The sequence below is a fragment of the Festucalex cinctus genome, chromosome 1, assembly GCF_051991245.1.
Source record: "Festucalex cinctus isolate MCC-2025b chromosome 1, RoL_Fcin_1.0, whole genome shotgun sequence".
NCBI lineage: Eukaryota > Metazoa > Chordata > Actinopteri > Syngnathiformes > Syngnathidae > Festucalex > Festucalex cinctus.
In genome coordinates, this window is record NC_135411.1 from 53782706 (window position 1) to 53801266 (window position 18561).

The window sequence follows — 18561 nt, forward strand, 5'->3', positions numbered from 1 at the left end:
AAACGGTAAAGTACACATTAAAATAAAAAAAATGGGGAAAAAGATATAAACATGCCCGACAGCATTCAAATGCATCGCTGTTGAACAAGGCCCAGAAGCCTGGGAGCCGTTTGTTTTCCTCACCGGACTGCCGCGATTGGACGGCCCCGGGGTCCCGCCCACAAACACACAAGGTGGAGTTGGAAAAAGGAAAGAAAAAAAAAACATGCTGATCTAATATGATCCTGTCAAACAGCCACCGACAATTTACAAAACGAGCATTATCTTCAACGTGCAAAGGCATCGAGGTCCATTTAGTGAGAGAGCAGTAGGAAGACATACAAAAAAATATATAAACTTTTTTTTTTTTTTTAATGAACCAAAACCAACATAAGTCTAAGCATATCAGGTTCTAGATTTGAGGTGAGTCAATGATGCGAACTTTGGGTGTTGGAAGTTCGTTCGGCTGTCCCATCAAAGTGTTGCAAACATCGGCAGCGGAGCGGACATGATGGCCGCGGTTCGGTCCGGGTCTGTCGGTCGCCCCCTCCAGATGTAAACGCTATGGCGGCTGACGGAAACGACAGCGATGGCGTCGGTCCGACAACATGGACGACGCCTCGGCGTCGCGAAACGGTTGGGTGGGGAGTGGGAAGCTTGCTGCGCGTTGACTGGAGGGAGACGGCGAGTGCGATGGAGGCGGGGGAAGAATCATCTCTGCGGGGACTGGAGCCGAGGACCGACGGTGCAGTACTGGCGATCGTTCAACCCTCCCCTTCTTCCTCCACAACGACGCCGAGAAGCAGCTAGGTAAGCCCAAGCCGAACCACCCCCCGCTCGGTTCGAAACGCGATACGATTGCGCCACGAACGAGTAGTTTAAATTCGCCCATTTGAGCGCAAATTTAGCATTTTTATACGTGTGAAAAACGCGGCTCGATCGACGGCCTCCCCTTTGTACTCGAGCAACGGCGGTGCGAAGGGAAGGGGACAGACGAGGTCGGCCATAGCCGTGTTTCTTGTCCTCTGCGGCTGTTGGGGAGAGAGTTGTGGACACGAGGCCTGGAGGTAACTACGTGGTGTTCAAATTATTTTCTAGTTGTGGATAAGGACATTTCTTTGTTGGGTGTTTATGTATTTTTGGGTTTGGGGGGAACTCGCGGTACTTTCCATGTCGAGACCTCCATGCGGCAGTTGGTAGAACAGCCAGCCGCCCCTCTCGGTTAGCCGTCAGGGATCTTGGTTTAGTATCTCGCCGCCCTCTCTCTCCCCCTTCGCTCTCCCCGACCAGCCCCGGACTACCGACTACCGAGCTCTTTGGTGAACCCGCCTTCTAGTCGTCGTTTTTCGGCAAGACTACAAGGAGCCGCGCGGTTGAGTTTTGAGCCTTGTTGATTTTTCTTCTTCTTTCCCCGGGCCGCCATTTGGACCTTGTCACGGTAGGTTTGCTCGGAAGCATGGCGGACGTCGGAGCTTGTTTGTGGCGCCACGAAACGAAGGAACCTTCGCGGTCTCCGACGGTGCCTTAGTCCGCTTTTACATATGGTCAGTGCTAACCTAAAAAGTTACAGTTTATCGATAGTTTTGTAAGCAAATTTAAATTAGTAATGTAACACTTTAGTGTAGCTTGTATTTTATTTGGCTTTTGTAGTTCGTCTTTGTGGCTCCTCCAGCCTCACTACCACAAACGTTCTTTGACGACCAAAGTATGGAAACGTGTACCTTACATTATAGGATTTAATTAATATTACATTTAAGTATTTTTTTTTAACTCGTGTTCCATGTATGTACTAACTTCCAATGGGTCACGATATGCGTTGCTGTGGTCACGCAACAATTTTGGGATGAAATTTAATTACGTAAAATTCTGTCATAACGTCTTGAAAATGGCCTCAAAGCCGTTATTTTGTAGAGCAAGTACGGTGCTCAAACGACGTTTTTTTGTAAACGGTGGTCCGGTACCGAAGGGTTCGGCGTCGCAGGTTCGCCCCCCCTGGCTGGCGCTTTTCGAGCTTAGGCTAGCTGGAGCTAGCCGGATCCATCAAGGACATGACGAACAACCGCCATCCGCCATCATGGAAGCGCAGCTCGGTTACGCTTCACTGAAGAAAATACCGCAGTGTTGTTGTCAATTCTCGAATAAAACCACACACAAAAACACGTATGCCACAAAAGAAACAAAAAAAAAAAAACACATGTTAGCTGCAAACGAGAGTGTTGCCATTCCTTAGGAGGTGTATAGTTGAGAATGGAGTCTGTCGCGGCGGAGCGAGATCCGTGTGATGAGGCTCCTGTGGCGCAGTGACAGCCGCCATTGTGGCCCCGTTCGTCGGAGAGCGAAAGCAGATCCCCCGTGGTCAGCTGGTTGCCTGCAGCTGCCTGTCCGTCCACTCGCTTCCTTCCTGCCTTTGGTGGGTCCACCCCAAACCCTTCGTCTCCCCCACTCGAAAATCCTCCGTTAGAGAGCAGGCCCAGGCGTAGAAAACAGAGATAAGGTTTGAAGGGAGGGAGGGAGGGAAAGAAAAAAAAAGAGACTAAATTCCGTGTGGGTGAAAAGTAGCTAGAGTGGGAGTGGGAGCTAAGCAGTTGCTACTTGTTAGCCCTCCGCGGTGTTATTTGAGATTGGGAGCAGTCACAAGCTAACGCCTGTGTGTGTCCTCAACGTTGAGCGTAAACGTTTAGGGGCGGCGTAATGAATATAAGCCATTATGTCGACGTGCATTTCCCATTTAACTCTCCCGTTGGAATGCCCATTCACATCACATTCCCACGTTAACTGTCACAAAGGAGCGTTAAAAGGGGTCCATTTGTTAAATCAAAAGAACAAGATTTTTTTTTATTCATGGCTCATTTGTAAATAGTTATTGCAATTCTTTATGAAAATGCTGTGAACCCTCACTATTTGACGGGGTTAGGCACCAAGCCTAATAGTTGCCTCGACTCAACCAGTGTTTCTAAACCTTTTTTGAATCAGCACACTTTTTTTTTTTTTTTCATTGACAAAATCTCGAGGCACACTACCCGTATAGAAAAAAAAACCTAACTAAACTAAAAATGGCTTTCGCTTTTTTTTTTTAAAATACTTATATCTATTGTATATAATTGAGCAACAAGTTCACATAACATGGAGAAGCGCAAATAATCTCTTAAAATCAAAAGTGCAAATATTCTTACAAGTGCATTATGCACATTATAATCAAACTATATAAAACATTGTCAATGCTAAGAAATATGCAGTGCTTAATTCTATCATGACTAACATTGCTATACCTACTGCTCCATTGCCTGATCAAAATCAGCAGCTTCTTGATCTCTCTGCAAACATACTTTTGTACACTTTCAATTAGGGCCCGACCGGTATGCATTATTTGAGGCCGATGCTGATACTGTTTTTTTTGGGAGGAAAAAAATACAGATTAACTATTAATCTGCCGATTATTTATATATATATATATATATATATATATATATATATATATATATATATATATATATATATATATATATATATATATATATATATATATATATATATATATATATATATTAGGGGTGTGAATTGCCTAGTACCTGACGATTCGATTCGTATCACGATTCACAGGTCACGATTCGATTCGATACCGATTAATCCCGATACGAATTTATAAGCCGATTGTTGCGATTTTTTTTCATTCAAATTTAGAAAATACTAATCAGTAAGCTTGTAGAGTGTAAGATTTATATGAAAATGTATTATTTATTTATCGGAAATTTCAGTCTTATAGAGGTTGTAATCTGTTTCATGTTTGAACAGCATTAAAATAAAATATTAAGGCTTAATGTTCCGTTCATATAACATTCTTCCATGCTCAAGGTGTGAATCCTAAAAAAAAATAATCAATAAATAAAAAAAAATCGATTCTGCCGATTATTGAATCGATTCGAGAATCGCGCGATGTAGTATCGCGATATATCGCCGAATCGATTTTTTTTAACACCCCTTATATATATTAGAGATCGACCGATAATCGGTCGGGCCGATAATCGGGGCCGATATTTGACATATTGGTACATATCGGTATCGGTCTGTTTTATTAATCTGACGGCCGATATGAGCGATCCATTTAAAACTCCGTCTTTTCGCTTCGAATGCAGCCCAGAGCGTCTCTGTCTGTTATGGAGTCCAACTCCAGCAATGTAACGCCCATAGCAGCATTTGATTGGTTAGCCGTGCAAGAGCCAGAACCAATCAGTAGTGTATGCCTGTATCACAGTAGCCGGTCACACACGCACCCACGGACAAAACGCGAGAGACACATGCTTCGAAGGTAAGTTAAAAGAGAAGAGACTCCGCCAAACTTTTCACCATGATAAGCTAAACACATTGAATTATGTTGTGTATTAAATGCACTATATGAATGGAGCTGCATTGCCTTGCATTGAATCCCCGCTAGCTAACAGTGGTGTGTTCAGCTTAGCATGTAGGCTAACACCCAGTAGCTAATTCGCTACTTGAACTACTCGGGGAGGGAATCACACACATTTTCACTTAATTAAGTAAATAATGTTTGTTAGAAAGGTTCCAAATATTAACAGTTGTCATTATTTTATTGTCTAGTTCCATGTTAAGAGTAGAGTAACGTCATTATATTTACCTCTCGTGACGCACACATTGCATTCTGGGTCACGTCCATTACTTGTTGCATAGCGGTTATTATGCAGTGAGATGCCACAATGACACTAAATAGCGTTTAGTTACTTTATATTGTGTTTATTTGTCGCACTGGTTTGCCATTGTGTGCCTTAAGCTTCGACGTCGATTTGATTGACAGCTCGTTGTGCACCTCGTTAAAGTCCGCTCCGTAACAAATTAAGTGTCTCAAACACCGTTTAACTACACGAACGTGTCCTCTTCCGTATGTTTGGCATTAGTAGAGAAGTGCACTAAAGTATAGTGTGCTTATTTGCTCGTTTTGTCTCTCTTTTCACGTCATGTCTGCCGTCATTTGGGACATTATCCTCTCAATGGATGCCACTAATATGTAACATCTACGGCCGTACACGGCTGCAATTAATGTTCAGTGATGTAATTTCGTTACGTGCCTCATACTTTGAATAATGAGCTCATGTTTGGTGTGTTGTATAACTTTCTCGTGTGTTAGTAACTATTCATGTGGACAGCTAAGATAGTGCTTGTTAATGTGAATTAGCAATGTTGCAGCCCAGTTATTACTTAGACAAGTACATCTGTGCCATTAAGTGATACAGTACAGTACAGTAGTGAGAGAATAGTGTGCCCATATACACACACGTGTCTATAAGTGTAAAACACATTAAACAGCAGAAACTGGCAGCGGTCCACCGCAACAATGTCTGTTTAACCAAGTTATTCTTACTATTATTATAACCAAGTTATTTTACTCAACCCTTTTTCTGCGTTGATTGGGGCATCCTAAGTGGCAGTAAACTACATGATGAAGTGTCTTTTGACAGTTCTCTTGTAGAGAGGAGTAGCATGATATTGCTGTTCTCGATTTAAGATCCTCAGCTTATCAAAACTGTCTATATGGTAACAATAACAATAATCATAATAAGGTCTACAAGAACTGTATGGTGTTCAGGGATGAATAGTTTTTCTCATGGAATTTTTTTATTTATTTTTGCTGTAGTAATAAGTAATGCCACAGCTGATGCACATTCTGAATGACAGGGTTCCTCCTATTACTTCAAAATATAAAAATATAACATTTATAGAATAAAACTACAAGTATCCCAAATGCTATAAAAGGTAATGTCACATTGGCCCCCACATTTAACTCCCCCCGCCACCAACGTCTTATTGCAGATAGAAGGATGTAAAATGAAAAGTGTAGTGTGAGAATCCATTGTAAAGAACGGTTAGGGTTTGCATTATTCAAAAATTTGGTGCCAACATTTTAACTTTTACTGCAAATGAATATCGGCTTCAAATATCGGTTATCTGCCTCCTTGACTACCGATAATCGGAATCGGTATCGGCCCTGAAAAAAGCATATCGGTCGATCTCTAATATATATATATATATATATATATATATATATATATATATATATATATATATATATATATATATATATTGCATAAAATTAATAGAGATAGACCCTAATATATATATATATATATATATATATATATATATATATATATATATATATATGTATATATATATATATATTGCATAAAATTAATAGAGATAGACCGATATGCTTTTTTCAGGGCCGATACCAATTCCGATTATCGGTAGTCAAGGAGGCAGATAACCGATATTTGAAGCCGATATTCATTTGCAGTAAAAGTTAAAATGTTGGCACCAAATTTTTGAATAATGCAAACCCTAACCGTTCTTTACAATGGATTCTCACACTACACTTTTCATTTTACATCCTTCTATCTGCAATAAGACGTTGGTGGCGGGGGGAGTTAAATGTGGGGGCCAATGTGACATTACCTTTTATAGCATTTGGGATACTTGTAGTTTTATTCTATAAATGTTATATTTTTATATTTTGAAGTAATAGGAGGAACCCTGTCATTCAAAATGTGCATCAGCTGTGGCATTACTTATTACTACAGCAAAAAAAAAAAAAAAAATTCCATGAGAAAAACTATTCATCCCTGAACACCATACAGTTCTTGTAGACCTTATTATAATTATTGTTATTGTTACCATATAGACAGTTTTGATAAGCTGAGGATCTTAAATCGAGAACAGCAATATCATGCTACTCCTCTCTACAAGAGAACTGTCAAAAGACACTTCATCATGTAGTTTACTGCCACTTAGGATGCCCCAATCAACGCAGAAAAAGGTAGAGTAAAATAACTTGGTTATAATAATAGTAAGAATAACTTGGTTAAACAGACATTGTTGCGGTGGACCGCTGCCACTTTCTGCTGTTTAATGTGTTTTACACTTATAGACACGTGTGTGTATATGGGCACACTATTCTCTCACTACTGTACTGTACTGTATCACTTAATGGCACAGATGTACTTGTCTAAATAATAACTAGGCTGCAACATTGCTAATTCACATTAACAAGCACTATCTTAGCTGTCCACATGAATAGTTACTAACACACGAGAAAGTTATACAACACACCAAACATGAGCTCATTATTCAAAGTATGATGCACGTAACGAAATTACATCACTGAACATTAATTGCAGCCGACTACGGCCGTAGATGTTACATATTAGTGGCATCGATTGAGAGGATAATGTCCCAAATGACGGCAGACATGACGTGAAAAGAGAGACAAAACGAGCAAATAAGCACACTATACTTTAGTGCACTTCTCTACTAATGCCAAACATACGGAAGAGAACACGTTCGTGTAGTTAAACGGTGTTTGAGACACTTAATTAGTTACGGAGCGGACTTTAACGAGGTGCACAACGAGCTGTCAATCAAATCGACGTCGAAGCTTAAGGCACACAATGGCAAACCAGTGCGACAAATAAACACAATATAAAGTAACTAAACGCTATTTAGTGTCACTGTGGCATCTCACTGCATAATAACCGCTATGCAACAAGTAGTGGACGTGACCCAGAATGCAATGTGTGCGTCACGAGAGGTAAATATAATGACATTACTCTACTCTTAACATGGAACTAGACAATATAATAATGACAACTGTTAATATTTGGAACCTTTCTAACAAACATTATTTACTTAAGTGAAAATGTGTGTGATTCCCTCCCCGAGTAGTTCAAGTAGCGAATTAGCTACTGGGTGTTAGCCTACATGCTAAGCTGAACACACCACTGTTAGCTAGCGGGGATTCAATGCAAGGCAATGCAGCTCCATTCATATAGTGCATTTAATACACAACATAATTCAATGTGTTTAACTTAACACTAGGCTAGCAATGTTTTAGAAACGAAGCATGTTTTGTATTTAAATATGCAGTGGGTGTAATTCTTAACGTTGTGTGTTTAGTTTTACAGTTAACTCTAACTGCGGTGTCATTAAGCAGCTTAAAAGGACGCTTAGGGAAACTGAATAACCAGAATAACATACGCTACACACTTGCTTGTTGCTAATGCTAGGCAAGCAAAATGGTGCATTCAAGGTACTGTCACAGCGTCGGAAACTTCGATAGCGTTTTAAGGGGGAAATAATCACAAATTTGGCCAAATTGGCCGATTGTTTTTGGCCGAAGTTTGAAGGCCAATAATCGGCCGATTAATCGGTCGGGCCCTACTTTCAATTAAGAGAGTGTGGTGATATATCTTCAGTTTATAATTCTACACATTAAAAGACATGTTTAATGATTGATTTACATCAGAAAACTGTCCAACTCCATGCTTACATCATTCACAAGTGTTATACAACTGCACACCGTTTCTCACTTGGTGCTCCCGACAGACTTCGACTCCATGCCCACCTCAATGTCATTTGCCGAGACTGCAAATTTCTTTCAACACTTTTCACGTGTTTAGCACTGGTGAAATCAGAGAAATACAATTGTTGACGCTATTAATTACACGAGGCGTAGTAGGCGAGTGTGTCGCTAAGACTTACCGGTCGGTATCTTTTCTTTATCACTGTTATGGTGCTTGTGGAGTCGCGATGTTAATGGTTCTTACTAGGACTGGAAATCTTTGACTGTCTCACGATTCGATTCGATTACGATTTTTGGGTCTACGATTCGATTCAGAATCAATTTTCGATTCTCGATTCAAACATATTTTGATTCGAAATTATTTGATTGACAAATGATTTCTGCTTCAATTTACAGATATGCAAAAAAAAAAAGTTTTGTTTTGTAAGTGACCTTTTCCACAAAAACAGCATGTGGGCTACAACTACCTTTTCCCCTTCTTCTTCATATCTAATTTAAATAAAATCGATTTTTGGATATTAATATCGATTCGATTCGAATCATAAATGAGAATCTCGATTCTTTTATGACTCGATTTTTTTGGCACACACCTAGTTCTTACTAGTGGAACAGAATTTTCAACAAATCGCTCGCCTCCTCACGGCGGCTGTTTTTCAGCAAATCTCTGCTGTTATTTTGATTGTCACTCTTGTTAAAGTTGTCAAACCCGCAATTGAAGGCGAGGGATGTGGACTCTTTGCTAAAATCTGCCACCATCTCTTCGACTGGATGCAACATCATCTTGTTACGCCTGAAAATATGCATTGTAGTTAACAGGAAAATTTGTGAGGAGATGAGTTTGCGAATGGTGAATTTACTACTCATTAAAATATGTTATGGTTAGTAACTTCAGCTGTTATTTCTCCAGACTAAAGTGAGGAAAACCCACAAATGAATGGAGACATGGAAGCAACTTCCCAACACCAAGGTAAACGCTAATCCCATTTGAAGTTGTCAAATTATTACTCAATTGAAATAATGATACCGTATCCATAATTAAACTGTGTGCTCTAGTGTGGGCACAGGATGACCTGCTCCGGTTGCTGGAGGCCATGAAGTTGGCGCTGCCGCAGAAAGACTTTACTAAGTACAAGACGTCAGAGTCTCACCTGGACTGGCAGAAAGTGGCCTTCAACTCTTACACGGCCGATATGTGCAAGATGAAGTGGCAGGAGGTTTCCAAAGAGGTGCGACCACCAAAGTTTATTCATAATTTTGGGAAAGGGAAAGGTGACATAATTCATTGAGTGAATTGTGGTTTTGTCTGACTTCATAATAGATCCGTAAATTCCGAACCCTAACAGAGCTGATATTTGATGCTCAGGACTACATCAAGAACCCATACAAAGGAAAGAAAATAAAGGTGAGCTAAGATTTCTCTATTTTGTTTCATATACATACAGTGACATTAGCAGTTTATGGAGCGCACCGGTATATAAGCTGCACCCACATTAAACAAAAAAACCTTTTCGCCACATATAATACAGAAGAGTCACCCATCAGGCTTACTGTAGGAAATATACACATTTATTTAAAAACGGGTTGATCGATTGGTCTTTAACCTGATGGTTGCATTATGTGTTCTTTTTTGCATAAAAGAGAGTTTCTGACATCACATGACTTTCTCTGAACACGCCCCCCTCCGGTAGGAGATTATTGGCGCAGCGTTAATGGGCTACAATGGCTAATCTAGCGTTTATCCATCAACTGGCCGCCCAAGAGCATTGACAGTCACTTTGATAGAAAGGACATGATACACATGTGCGAGGTGGACATGTTGGATTGCCGATGAAATGTCAGGAGGGTCTCTCCCCCCCCCAACTTGCCGGCGCTGCTAACGTGGAATCATCCCTTCTGTTGCCGGTAGTGCTGTCACTAACGACTTTTTAAAAAATCGAGTCATCTATAAATTATTCCATTGATTAATTGAGTAATAGCAAAAAAAATAAAAATAGACACCAATTATTTTTTTTTAAGTCCACTAAAGTTGAATTTAGTGGATATAAATACTCATTGTTCCTTATCTTCTGCACAGATATGCACATATTACACAAACACCAACAAAATTAGCCGATGCTAAACGATTAACAATGCCATTAGCATTCGCCCTGAATAAACTCAAATCACTTAATTATTGTAATTTTTCCTGAAAATCACTTCATAGTCCAACATAATGAAAAATCCAATTTGATCACAATTTTAATTCACTTAAAGGGATACAAGACATATGAAAAACTAAAAAAAAAACTAATTTCAACTCTTCCCTGAAAAAATTGTCAATTGATGTTTCGAGATTATGATTTTATAATACTTTGTATGAATATTTTGGCATTAGGTACATTATCAGCCATTTTGGACAGTCACGGGATCATCGTGACGTATAGCGTAGGGCTGGGCGATATATCCATATAAAAATTATATCGATATATTTTTAAACGGGATATGGAATTAGGCCATTCCGTCTATATCGAAATAGCGCTGCGTCTGCTGCACTCACTGCCCCGTGCTGCCCCCTGCCCCTCCTCTTTCGTGCACAGGAGGTGTGAGGGGGAGGGGAGGGGGTGACACTTCACACTTGTGAAGTACTCATGCAAATCGCGGTTAAAAAAAAAAAAAAAAAGAGGGAGCGAGGGAGGGGCGACACTTCTGACGCACACTTCTCTTCTCCAACACGCCAAGCACGGCAGAAGAATTGATTGTACACGCTAGGCGACAAGCAACAGCGAATTACGTATCGCGTCGCCTCCCATGTCAAACTGGACACACGGGAGGCGACATGTTTCAACTTTCTAGTATCGCGTCACGGACCTACGTAGACGTGTACGTGCGCGATTTTTCACATGCACGAACGTCGCGTGTCGCCGAGAGGGAAGAGGGGAGGCGATTTTCGCCTTGTCGCCTTGCTTCCATAGGAAATAAATGGAGAGCGAGCAACGTCGCCTCCCGTGTGGCGAGCCCCTGAGCCAGCGAGCAGCAGTGAGCATGAATGGCTAGCAACAAGCTACACTACACTTGCTACACTGAGAGGAGAGCGATGGACGGTCCCTAACCTGTACGGTAAACATCCGTGTGACTTTTACTCTGCTAGGCTAAGCTACATGTCGTGTGCTAAGCACTCTTTAAGGCCTCAGTATGCTTCTGCGAGAGGCTCGCGTCGAGGCGTCACGTTGGAGCTCCGCTCGTGCGTTTGCCTTCCGACTTGTGCGCAATACACATCGGTGTCTGCTGGAGTTTCACACCAAGTCCCGCTGTCGCTATGGCTGGGCCGCCACAGAGTGGCGATTCCTCTGCATTTTATGACGGATTCAGGAAGTTCAATTTAATTCAGAAACACGAAACAAAGCCGGGGGGAGAGTAAGTTCATCACCGTGGTAATTAATTATTGCCAATTTGCACCGGTGTCGGCCGTAAACTCGCCAAAACACAACAGCCGTGCGCTTACCGAACACAGTTTTTTATTTTTTTATTTTTATTGTTGTTTTCCGCCTCTCGTCCCAGGCACATATCCACATGCACAGCCGTGGTCTCCGAGCAGGAAGTCGATTTGCGCCGCCAGTTGCCTTCACAGAAACTATCTGGGCGGGGGGCGGGGAGAGAGAGAGAAAAAAAAAAGAAAAAACGCCATCGAACGGACCAATCAGAAGCGAGCTACGCCCCGGCAGCTACGGCGTCCAAGGATTGGCGACGTGTGCACGGCAGCCGGCCACGAGCGACGCGGCACTTAAAATTCATGAGCGCCGTAGATCATGTGATCGACGGCGCTCATCGACGCGAGAGCAAACGTGGAGGCATAAATTAGGCTTTAGTCCACATTAGGAGTGGCCACCGCCCCACCCCCACACGGAATGACGTGAAACCGGACATGCTGAGGATTTTACTCTGAACAGAATTGGCGCAGTATTTGGGATAGAAGACGGTCTTTTTCTTGCCTATTACGTCAGAAACTCCCATTCAAGTGAACTACGGCAACTTTCGTCTACGCACACGATGTCATCACGATCACGTCATCACCAGGATAATGCCGTTCATCACGGTATGTTCTTATTTTCATACTTAATCGGTTTAAAATAAAATTCAGGGAATACGATGCCAGAGATATTTGCACTTTTATTCTTTATACATAATGCCTAATCCATTACTGGAAAATGAGTTATGAGTCTTGTATCGCTTTAAATAGCGCTTTATCTTCATCATATGTTTTATAAGCCTGACTTATTCGTTTGTCTCTTTAAAACATATTGAGTTGTCGAAGCCTACAATTGATGCAGCATACTAACGGTACCACACACGTGCACAGAAAGGTTTTTCAAATAACTTACGTTATGCTCCAAGATCACCCTTGTTCCAGCCCATTCAAATCCATAAACGTCTGAAGTGAGTTTGTTTCTACCGCCAGCGTCTGTGCAAACTCGCTTGCATCTGTTGTTAAGTGCATTGTGTCAATTTGGCTTTTTTTGTGTTTTTTTTTGTTTTTTTTGCACATTTGGTCGCGTAAAACTGGAGTATAGTAGTCCTTACTTATGGCAAATGCTTAATGGCCTCGCCTGCACGCTACTTGGAGTGAAAGAGAGGGAAAAAAAAAAAAAAAACTCGGCTGAGTCACCGTATCCAGAAGAGTTTTGCTCTATGTTTAACAGTAGTAGATACCACCTTCCTGTTGCTGATGCACGTAGGGACACCCGCCATCTTTTATTCCCAGCCCTAGTTGCCAGTGAGTGTTTTACAAGTTTGTACAATCCGGATTTATTTCCCCTTTGTATAGTCAAAATGCCTTTAAAGTTGGCAGTTTGACACAAGTCTTGGCAGTGTTATTTATGTACGTTAGCAACTTAGCAGAAGCTAAATCGGCCGTGGCCGCCATCATTTATACCGGAAAAGTCTTCTTTATGGTGTTGGTCAGTTATTAAATTCAAATGTGTAATATCTATTACACCGTGGCAGGACAAATGAATGAAATAGATTATTTCCCCCACATTTTACATGTGGTATCAGTTAGCACCTGCTGATTTAGCCACCATGTACAAAGTGCGACATTGGCTACACATTGGTTTCTCTTTTGGTATCCTGGAGCATACTTGCTCCTTTTTTTGTTGTTGTTGTTGTCTCTTCTTGATGTGGCAGCTGTCAATCATTGCTCAAGTGTGGCGTTTGCCGTTTACTCAAAGTGGCGATGTGTTTTCTATTGTGCCAAAATGTTTGCACTAACGGCCATTTTGGGATGGGTGACGTCAATGTCAGGATCTCTCATAAAAGGGAGAGTAGATTTTAATAGCGATCCAAAAGCATCATTTATGAGTATGTGTAGATATGATTTAGAAAAGGACGACTTAACACGTCAACACTTTTTTTGTGTAAAGCACTTGTCTTTGTACATAAGGTGCTATATAACTAAAGTTTGACTTGACTTGACTTGAATTGACAAGGCTCATCAAAAAATTAATGAACAGTACACGAGTTTGGTAAGTTAGAAGAGAAGCTAAGACATGAAAGTGATGGACCAGGGAGTTCAAAAATAAACAAATAAACCACATCAAAAGTGGAGACTATAGTCTAAGCTTTTTTGCCATATGCATGAGGGATGTAACGATAATGGATATACCGTGATATTGCGATATTAAAAGCAGCACATCTGTGTGCATTCTAGCACCCTCTAGTGGCTAGTTTTTTAGTGCAGTTTAATTTTCACAAGGCATGTTTTGGCCCTTCTATGTTTCAAATCCACGCTAATGAAGGGAAATTTAATATGCTTGTGAAGCGAGTCAATATGTGGAGGAACTCAATGTGTGCATGCATTAGCAAGTAAGTGCCTTAATATTATGTGTTATTAGAGATTGTAGGTTGCTTATATGCATTGCTGTTATGTGCAAAAGCACAATATTTATTTATTTATTTAATTTTTTGTATGAGGTCTTTTTATTTATTTTTTTTACAATAACGACTTTTTTTTAATTTTTTTTTATTAATATCGCATACATCCCAATATCGTGATAACAATCGTATCGTGACCATATATTATCGTGTGGTTGGATATCGTTACATCACTAATATGCATGTGACAGAAACATCCGGATTTCCCTAAGAAGCCCCTGACGCCGTACTTCCGCTTCTTCATGGAGAAGAGGGCCAAGTATGCAAAGTTGCATCCGGAAATGAGCAACTTGGATCTAACAAAGATCTTGTCCAAGAAGTACCGTGAGTTGCCGGACAAAAAAAAGGTAAAATCCGAGACGTTTCAGATTTGAATTGATGAAGAAAACCAGCTTCTGAAGTTGATTTATTATTATTATTTTTTTTTTATTCACCATGCAGAAAAAATATGTGGATGACTTTGTGAAGGACAAAGAGGTGTTTGTGCACAGTATGATGCGGTTCAGGTGAGAATCAATTAGGAGCGTGTATTTCGCTCCCTATCATGGTCACAAAATTGTGAAGACTTTTACCTTCTTTCAGGGAGGAGCACCCGGAACTTATGGAGAACATGACTAAGAAAGGCTCAAATATTCCTGAGAAGGCCAAAACACCCCAACAGCTGTGGTACAACCACGAGAAAAAGGCCTTCCTCAAAGGTCGCCCGGACGTAAGTTGTTTTTTCTTTGTCGTCCATTTGCTTCATCTCATTTAGGCTTACATTGATGTCTGTGGTTCTTCTTCAGGCCACGACAAAGGATATCAAAGACTGCGTTGGCAAGCAGTGGACACAGCTATCAGACAAGAAGAGACTCAAGTGGATTGCCAAGTCGCTCGAGCAGCAAAAGCAGTATGAGGTGAGCTGGAAGATCGTGGTACGCATTGTGCAACTTATTGGTTGCCATCTTGTCTAATAGATGCATGATGCCAGTGAAGTGTCTAGTTGTCTTAATTTGTGAAAATCGGAGGCTCAATTAAACCTTGCCAGCAAGCTGAATTCTCCCAGTATTTGTTCATAAACACTACGAGAATCTATCTTCTACTGCTCGCAACTGACCTTTTTTAGGGCGGGACATGCAGATGTGACAAAACGAGGAAGCGCCGACGCCGGGTAAAACTAACAAACCTAACCTAGACGACTAGACGCTGCAATTAATTCTGTTCTCGCAGAATTACTCAGCTTCTTTGTTGAATGTTGAACAGCGAGATGTGCTTTGTGCATTTTTATCTGGTAAAGATGTTGTGTTTTTTTTTTGTGTGTTTTTTTTGTCGCGGCGGCGCTGGAGCTGTTATTATCTGAATGAGTTCCGATGTTTAATAAGTAATTGGTTCCCGGACCCTGTAATGCTGTTTGGCCCAGCGCGAAGGAGTTTTTTTTTTTTTTTTTTTTTTTTCTTGCTGGCTTGAAGGAGCGCCGACACCTGGCTGCTCCTAAATCAGAAATGGAATGGCAACAGTTGGAGACAGGTTAATTCTTACTTCTGCCATCTAATGGATGTGGTTAATGTTCCATTATGTTAACCTGGCAATAGCCAGATGGATATACTTTGCAATATCCATCTGGTAGTGCTCCACAGTAATTTCGTTGGAAAAATTTGTACAATAATTCGAGCTGATTGGACGATGCGACATTCAACATGTTTGTTTTTAACCAATCATGGCCACGGGTGAAAATTACAAAATGTCATCTCTGTTCATGTCGAAGGGGGGGAAAGCACGAACATATTAACAGCTAGAAATGCACGAAGCGCCTCTCGCTCTTCAACATTCAACAAGGAAACAGTGAGTCATTCTGCGAGAACAGAATTAGTTGCAGCGTCCATTTGTCCATGTTAGGTTTGTTTGTTAGCTCCGGCATCGGCGCTGGCTTCCTGGTTTCGTCACAGTTGCATATCCAGCCCTAAAACACAATGTCGCTCTGTGATTGGTACGAACCATCAGTGGTTCGGGAACGGTAGTTACCTGCGGAAGCGGTACAAGATGGTATTCTCCGGAGTTTGTGAACTCACAAATACCGCGAGAATTCATCTTGCGAGAGCAAGATTAGCGTTATGTGGTACTTTTTTGCCTTTTGTAAAGATCAAGATTTTACTTTCAAAGCAACCTTTTTGGATGCACAGTTGGGTCTGATTAGTTAGACCAAAGTGAATTATTTCGCTTCCCTGTAAAAATTGTGGCTTTGATATTTACAGGCGACAATGCGTGAGTACATTCAGCAGCATCCTGAGATGAACCTGACACCGGGGGACATCGTCAAGTCCACGTTGACAAAAGCCGAGAGGCACCTGAAGGACAAATCTGATGGGCGGCCTGACAAACCTCCGCCGTGAGTCAGCGCCTCCCATTCTGTCCAAATCCCTCTGCTACAAAAAGAAGGTCCGAAAGGAAAAAATGAGCAAACAAACAATATTCTTTCTTCCAGGAACGGTTACTCCATGTTCTGCGCCGAGATGATGTCCAGCATGAAGGACGTGCCCAGCACCGAGCGTATGGTGATGTGTAGTCAGCGCTGGAAGCTGCTCAAGCAGAATGAGAAGGACGCATACCAGAAACGCTGCGAGCAGGTGATGCAAAATGGTGGTCTCTGACGATATCACATCTCTTCATATTGCTCTAAGTGCATCTTTTTTTTCTTTTTCTCTCTATAGAGGAAGAAAGAATATGAAATTGAAATGAACAGATTCCTCAGCGTAAGTACCTTTCTTGCTATGGCAACAAAAAACAACATTGCTAACCAAAACTGTGTGACTGGGAAACACCTTCATTCATGCCTAAGAGAATTTGTAAATCATAACTCCCACTCGGTATCTTTTTTTTCATTATGTATGCCACCTGAGAAGGCAATTGTTGCACAATTGTTGTAATCTATTTACTGTCCATTACGGTTTAATCAACCCTGAAACATTTTGACAAAGAGCATTACTGTGTTTTCTTTGGAAATCTTAAGTACGTAATTAAGTTTTAGCATTTTAGTGTGGGTGACATGAGAGTAGAGGTACAACGGTTTCAGATTTTAGTCTACGATTATAGTCTGAGAAAAAAACTGCGGTTTTAGTGTTATTTTTAGTCTTATGCGGTTTTACAGACATAAAAAAATCACATAAATTTTTTGAAAATGTATATTTTTAACAATAACTGAAAATAAAATTTAAAAAGAAGTTGCTGCCTTTTAAAACAAATACAGCAGATTAGACATTGACGACTCGTGTGCTCTTAAAATAAGGCGTGGCATGGACATTTGGAAAATTATGTATAACAAGTGGACGTATGTACCCTCTTTTTCTTTGATCTTTCAATTTCTTTCCATTTCAATCATACTTACAGGTGAAATGTTCGTCCACAGCCTTTAAAAATTGCGATTTTGTGCAGTTTACCGCTACACATGTAGACATTTTGCAGCTAAATGCCGAGATATGTTTCTTGGGAGTACCAAGATGGCGGCCTGTGGCCTATTGAGCGCGTGGCTGTGGATGGGGGGGCTCGCGGGAGCTCCCCACCTGGTACAACAGGGCAAAAGTTTTACTTGTGTTTTACACAACTCATCCAGAACCTTTGTGGGATTTTAAGATTTTAGTTATTGCACTTTGGCATTGAAAATGTGAAGGATAATTGATTGCTTTGAATTCATTTGGACAGAATGTTTACTGATAAAGGCTACTTTGGTCACTATCGCATGGAAGTCTCAGAAAAAGTGGGCATGCGTTTAGTTCGCAGAGGAGGTGCGGGGGTGGGTTCGCACCTTATGACGTCAAAGAGTGCCAACAGTTCGTTTTCTCAGGTTGGCAGGGGCTGGTGCTTGGAGAGCAGAATGACCTAGAATTTCTTATAGAGTGGCGGATGGAGGAAAACACCACTTCCATCTTGTTTTTTTGTGAGGAGTTAGCATTTTAACACAGCTAAAGGCTCCATAAAGTTGATTTTTTTTTTTTTCATGTTGATGTCCCTTTAAATCGCAGCTTTTCACGATTACGTAATCGCGCTTTGTCAAACCGTGATTTAATTGCAAATGCAATTAATCGTTCACCCCTAGTTTTAAATATTGTATACTCAAATTTCAAAATTATTACGTTCCTCTTTTACATTGTCATCTATTTAATTTGACATTTCCACAGAAATATTTCTTGTGCCTTCTGACTGAATGAAACTGGCTTCCATTTAAATAGGTTATTGTGCCTTGGCATGTATTTGACTCTCTTAATTGCCATGCAAACACATTCTAAGATTTTCATGGTTTAAACCAGGTTTTGTTTTTCTTCGCCCCCTTAGAG

The 18561-nt window shown here is 40.9% G+C and overlaps 1 protein-coding gene across 6 annotated transcripts in view; it reads left to right on the forward strand.

Moving 5' to 3' along the window:
- Positions 1-236: 236 nt before the first annotated feature.
- Positions 237-18561, forward strand: part of ubtf (upstream binding transcription factor) — a 35609-nt gene continuing 17284 nt past the window's right edge. For 2 of the 6 annotated variants that reach the window (XM_077494348.1, XM_077494352.1), the window contains exons 1-12: positions 237-789; positions 9255-9314; positions 9401-9573; positions 9666-9749; positions 14446-14601; positions 14696-14760; positions 14837-14963; positions 15040-15150; positions 16486-16619; positions 16716-16857; positions 16942-16983; positions 18560-18561. The exon at positions 18560-18561 is cut by the window's right edge and continues 106 nt beyond it. In XM_077494348.1, the coding sequence (XP_077350474.1) occupies positions 9278-9314; positions 9401-9573; positions 9666-9749; positions 14446-14601; positions 14696-14760; positions 14837-14963; positions 15040-15150; positions 16486-16619; positions 16716-16857; positions 16942-16983; positions 18560-18561 (1073 nt within the window). In that variant the 5' untranslated portion in view covers positions 237-789; positions 9255-9277. Of the gene's footprint in view, positions 790-809; positions 1418-2321; positions 2390-9254; positions 9315-9400; positions 9574-9665; positions 9750-11033; positions 12420-14445; positions 14602-14695; positions 14761-14836; positions 14964-15039; positions 15151-16485; positions 16620-16715; positions 16858-16941; positions 16984-18559 lie in introns of those variants that run through there. The other 4 variants (XM_077494349.1, XM_077494350.1, XM_077494351.1 and 1 more) reach the window with 4 other exon arrangements.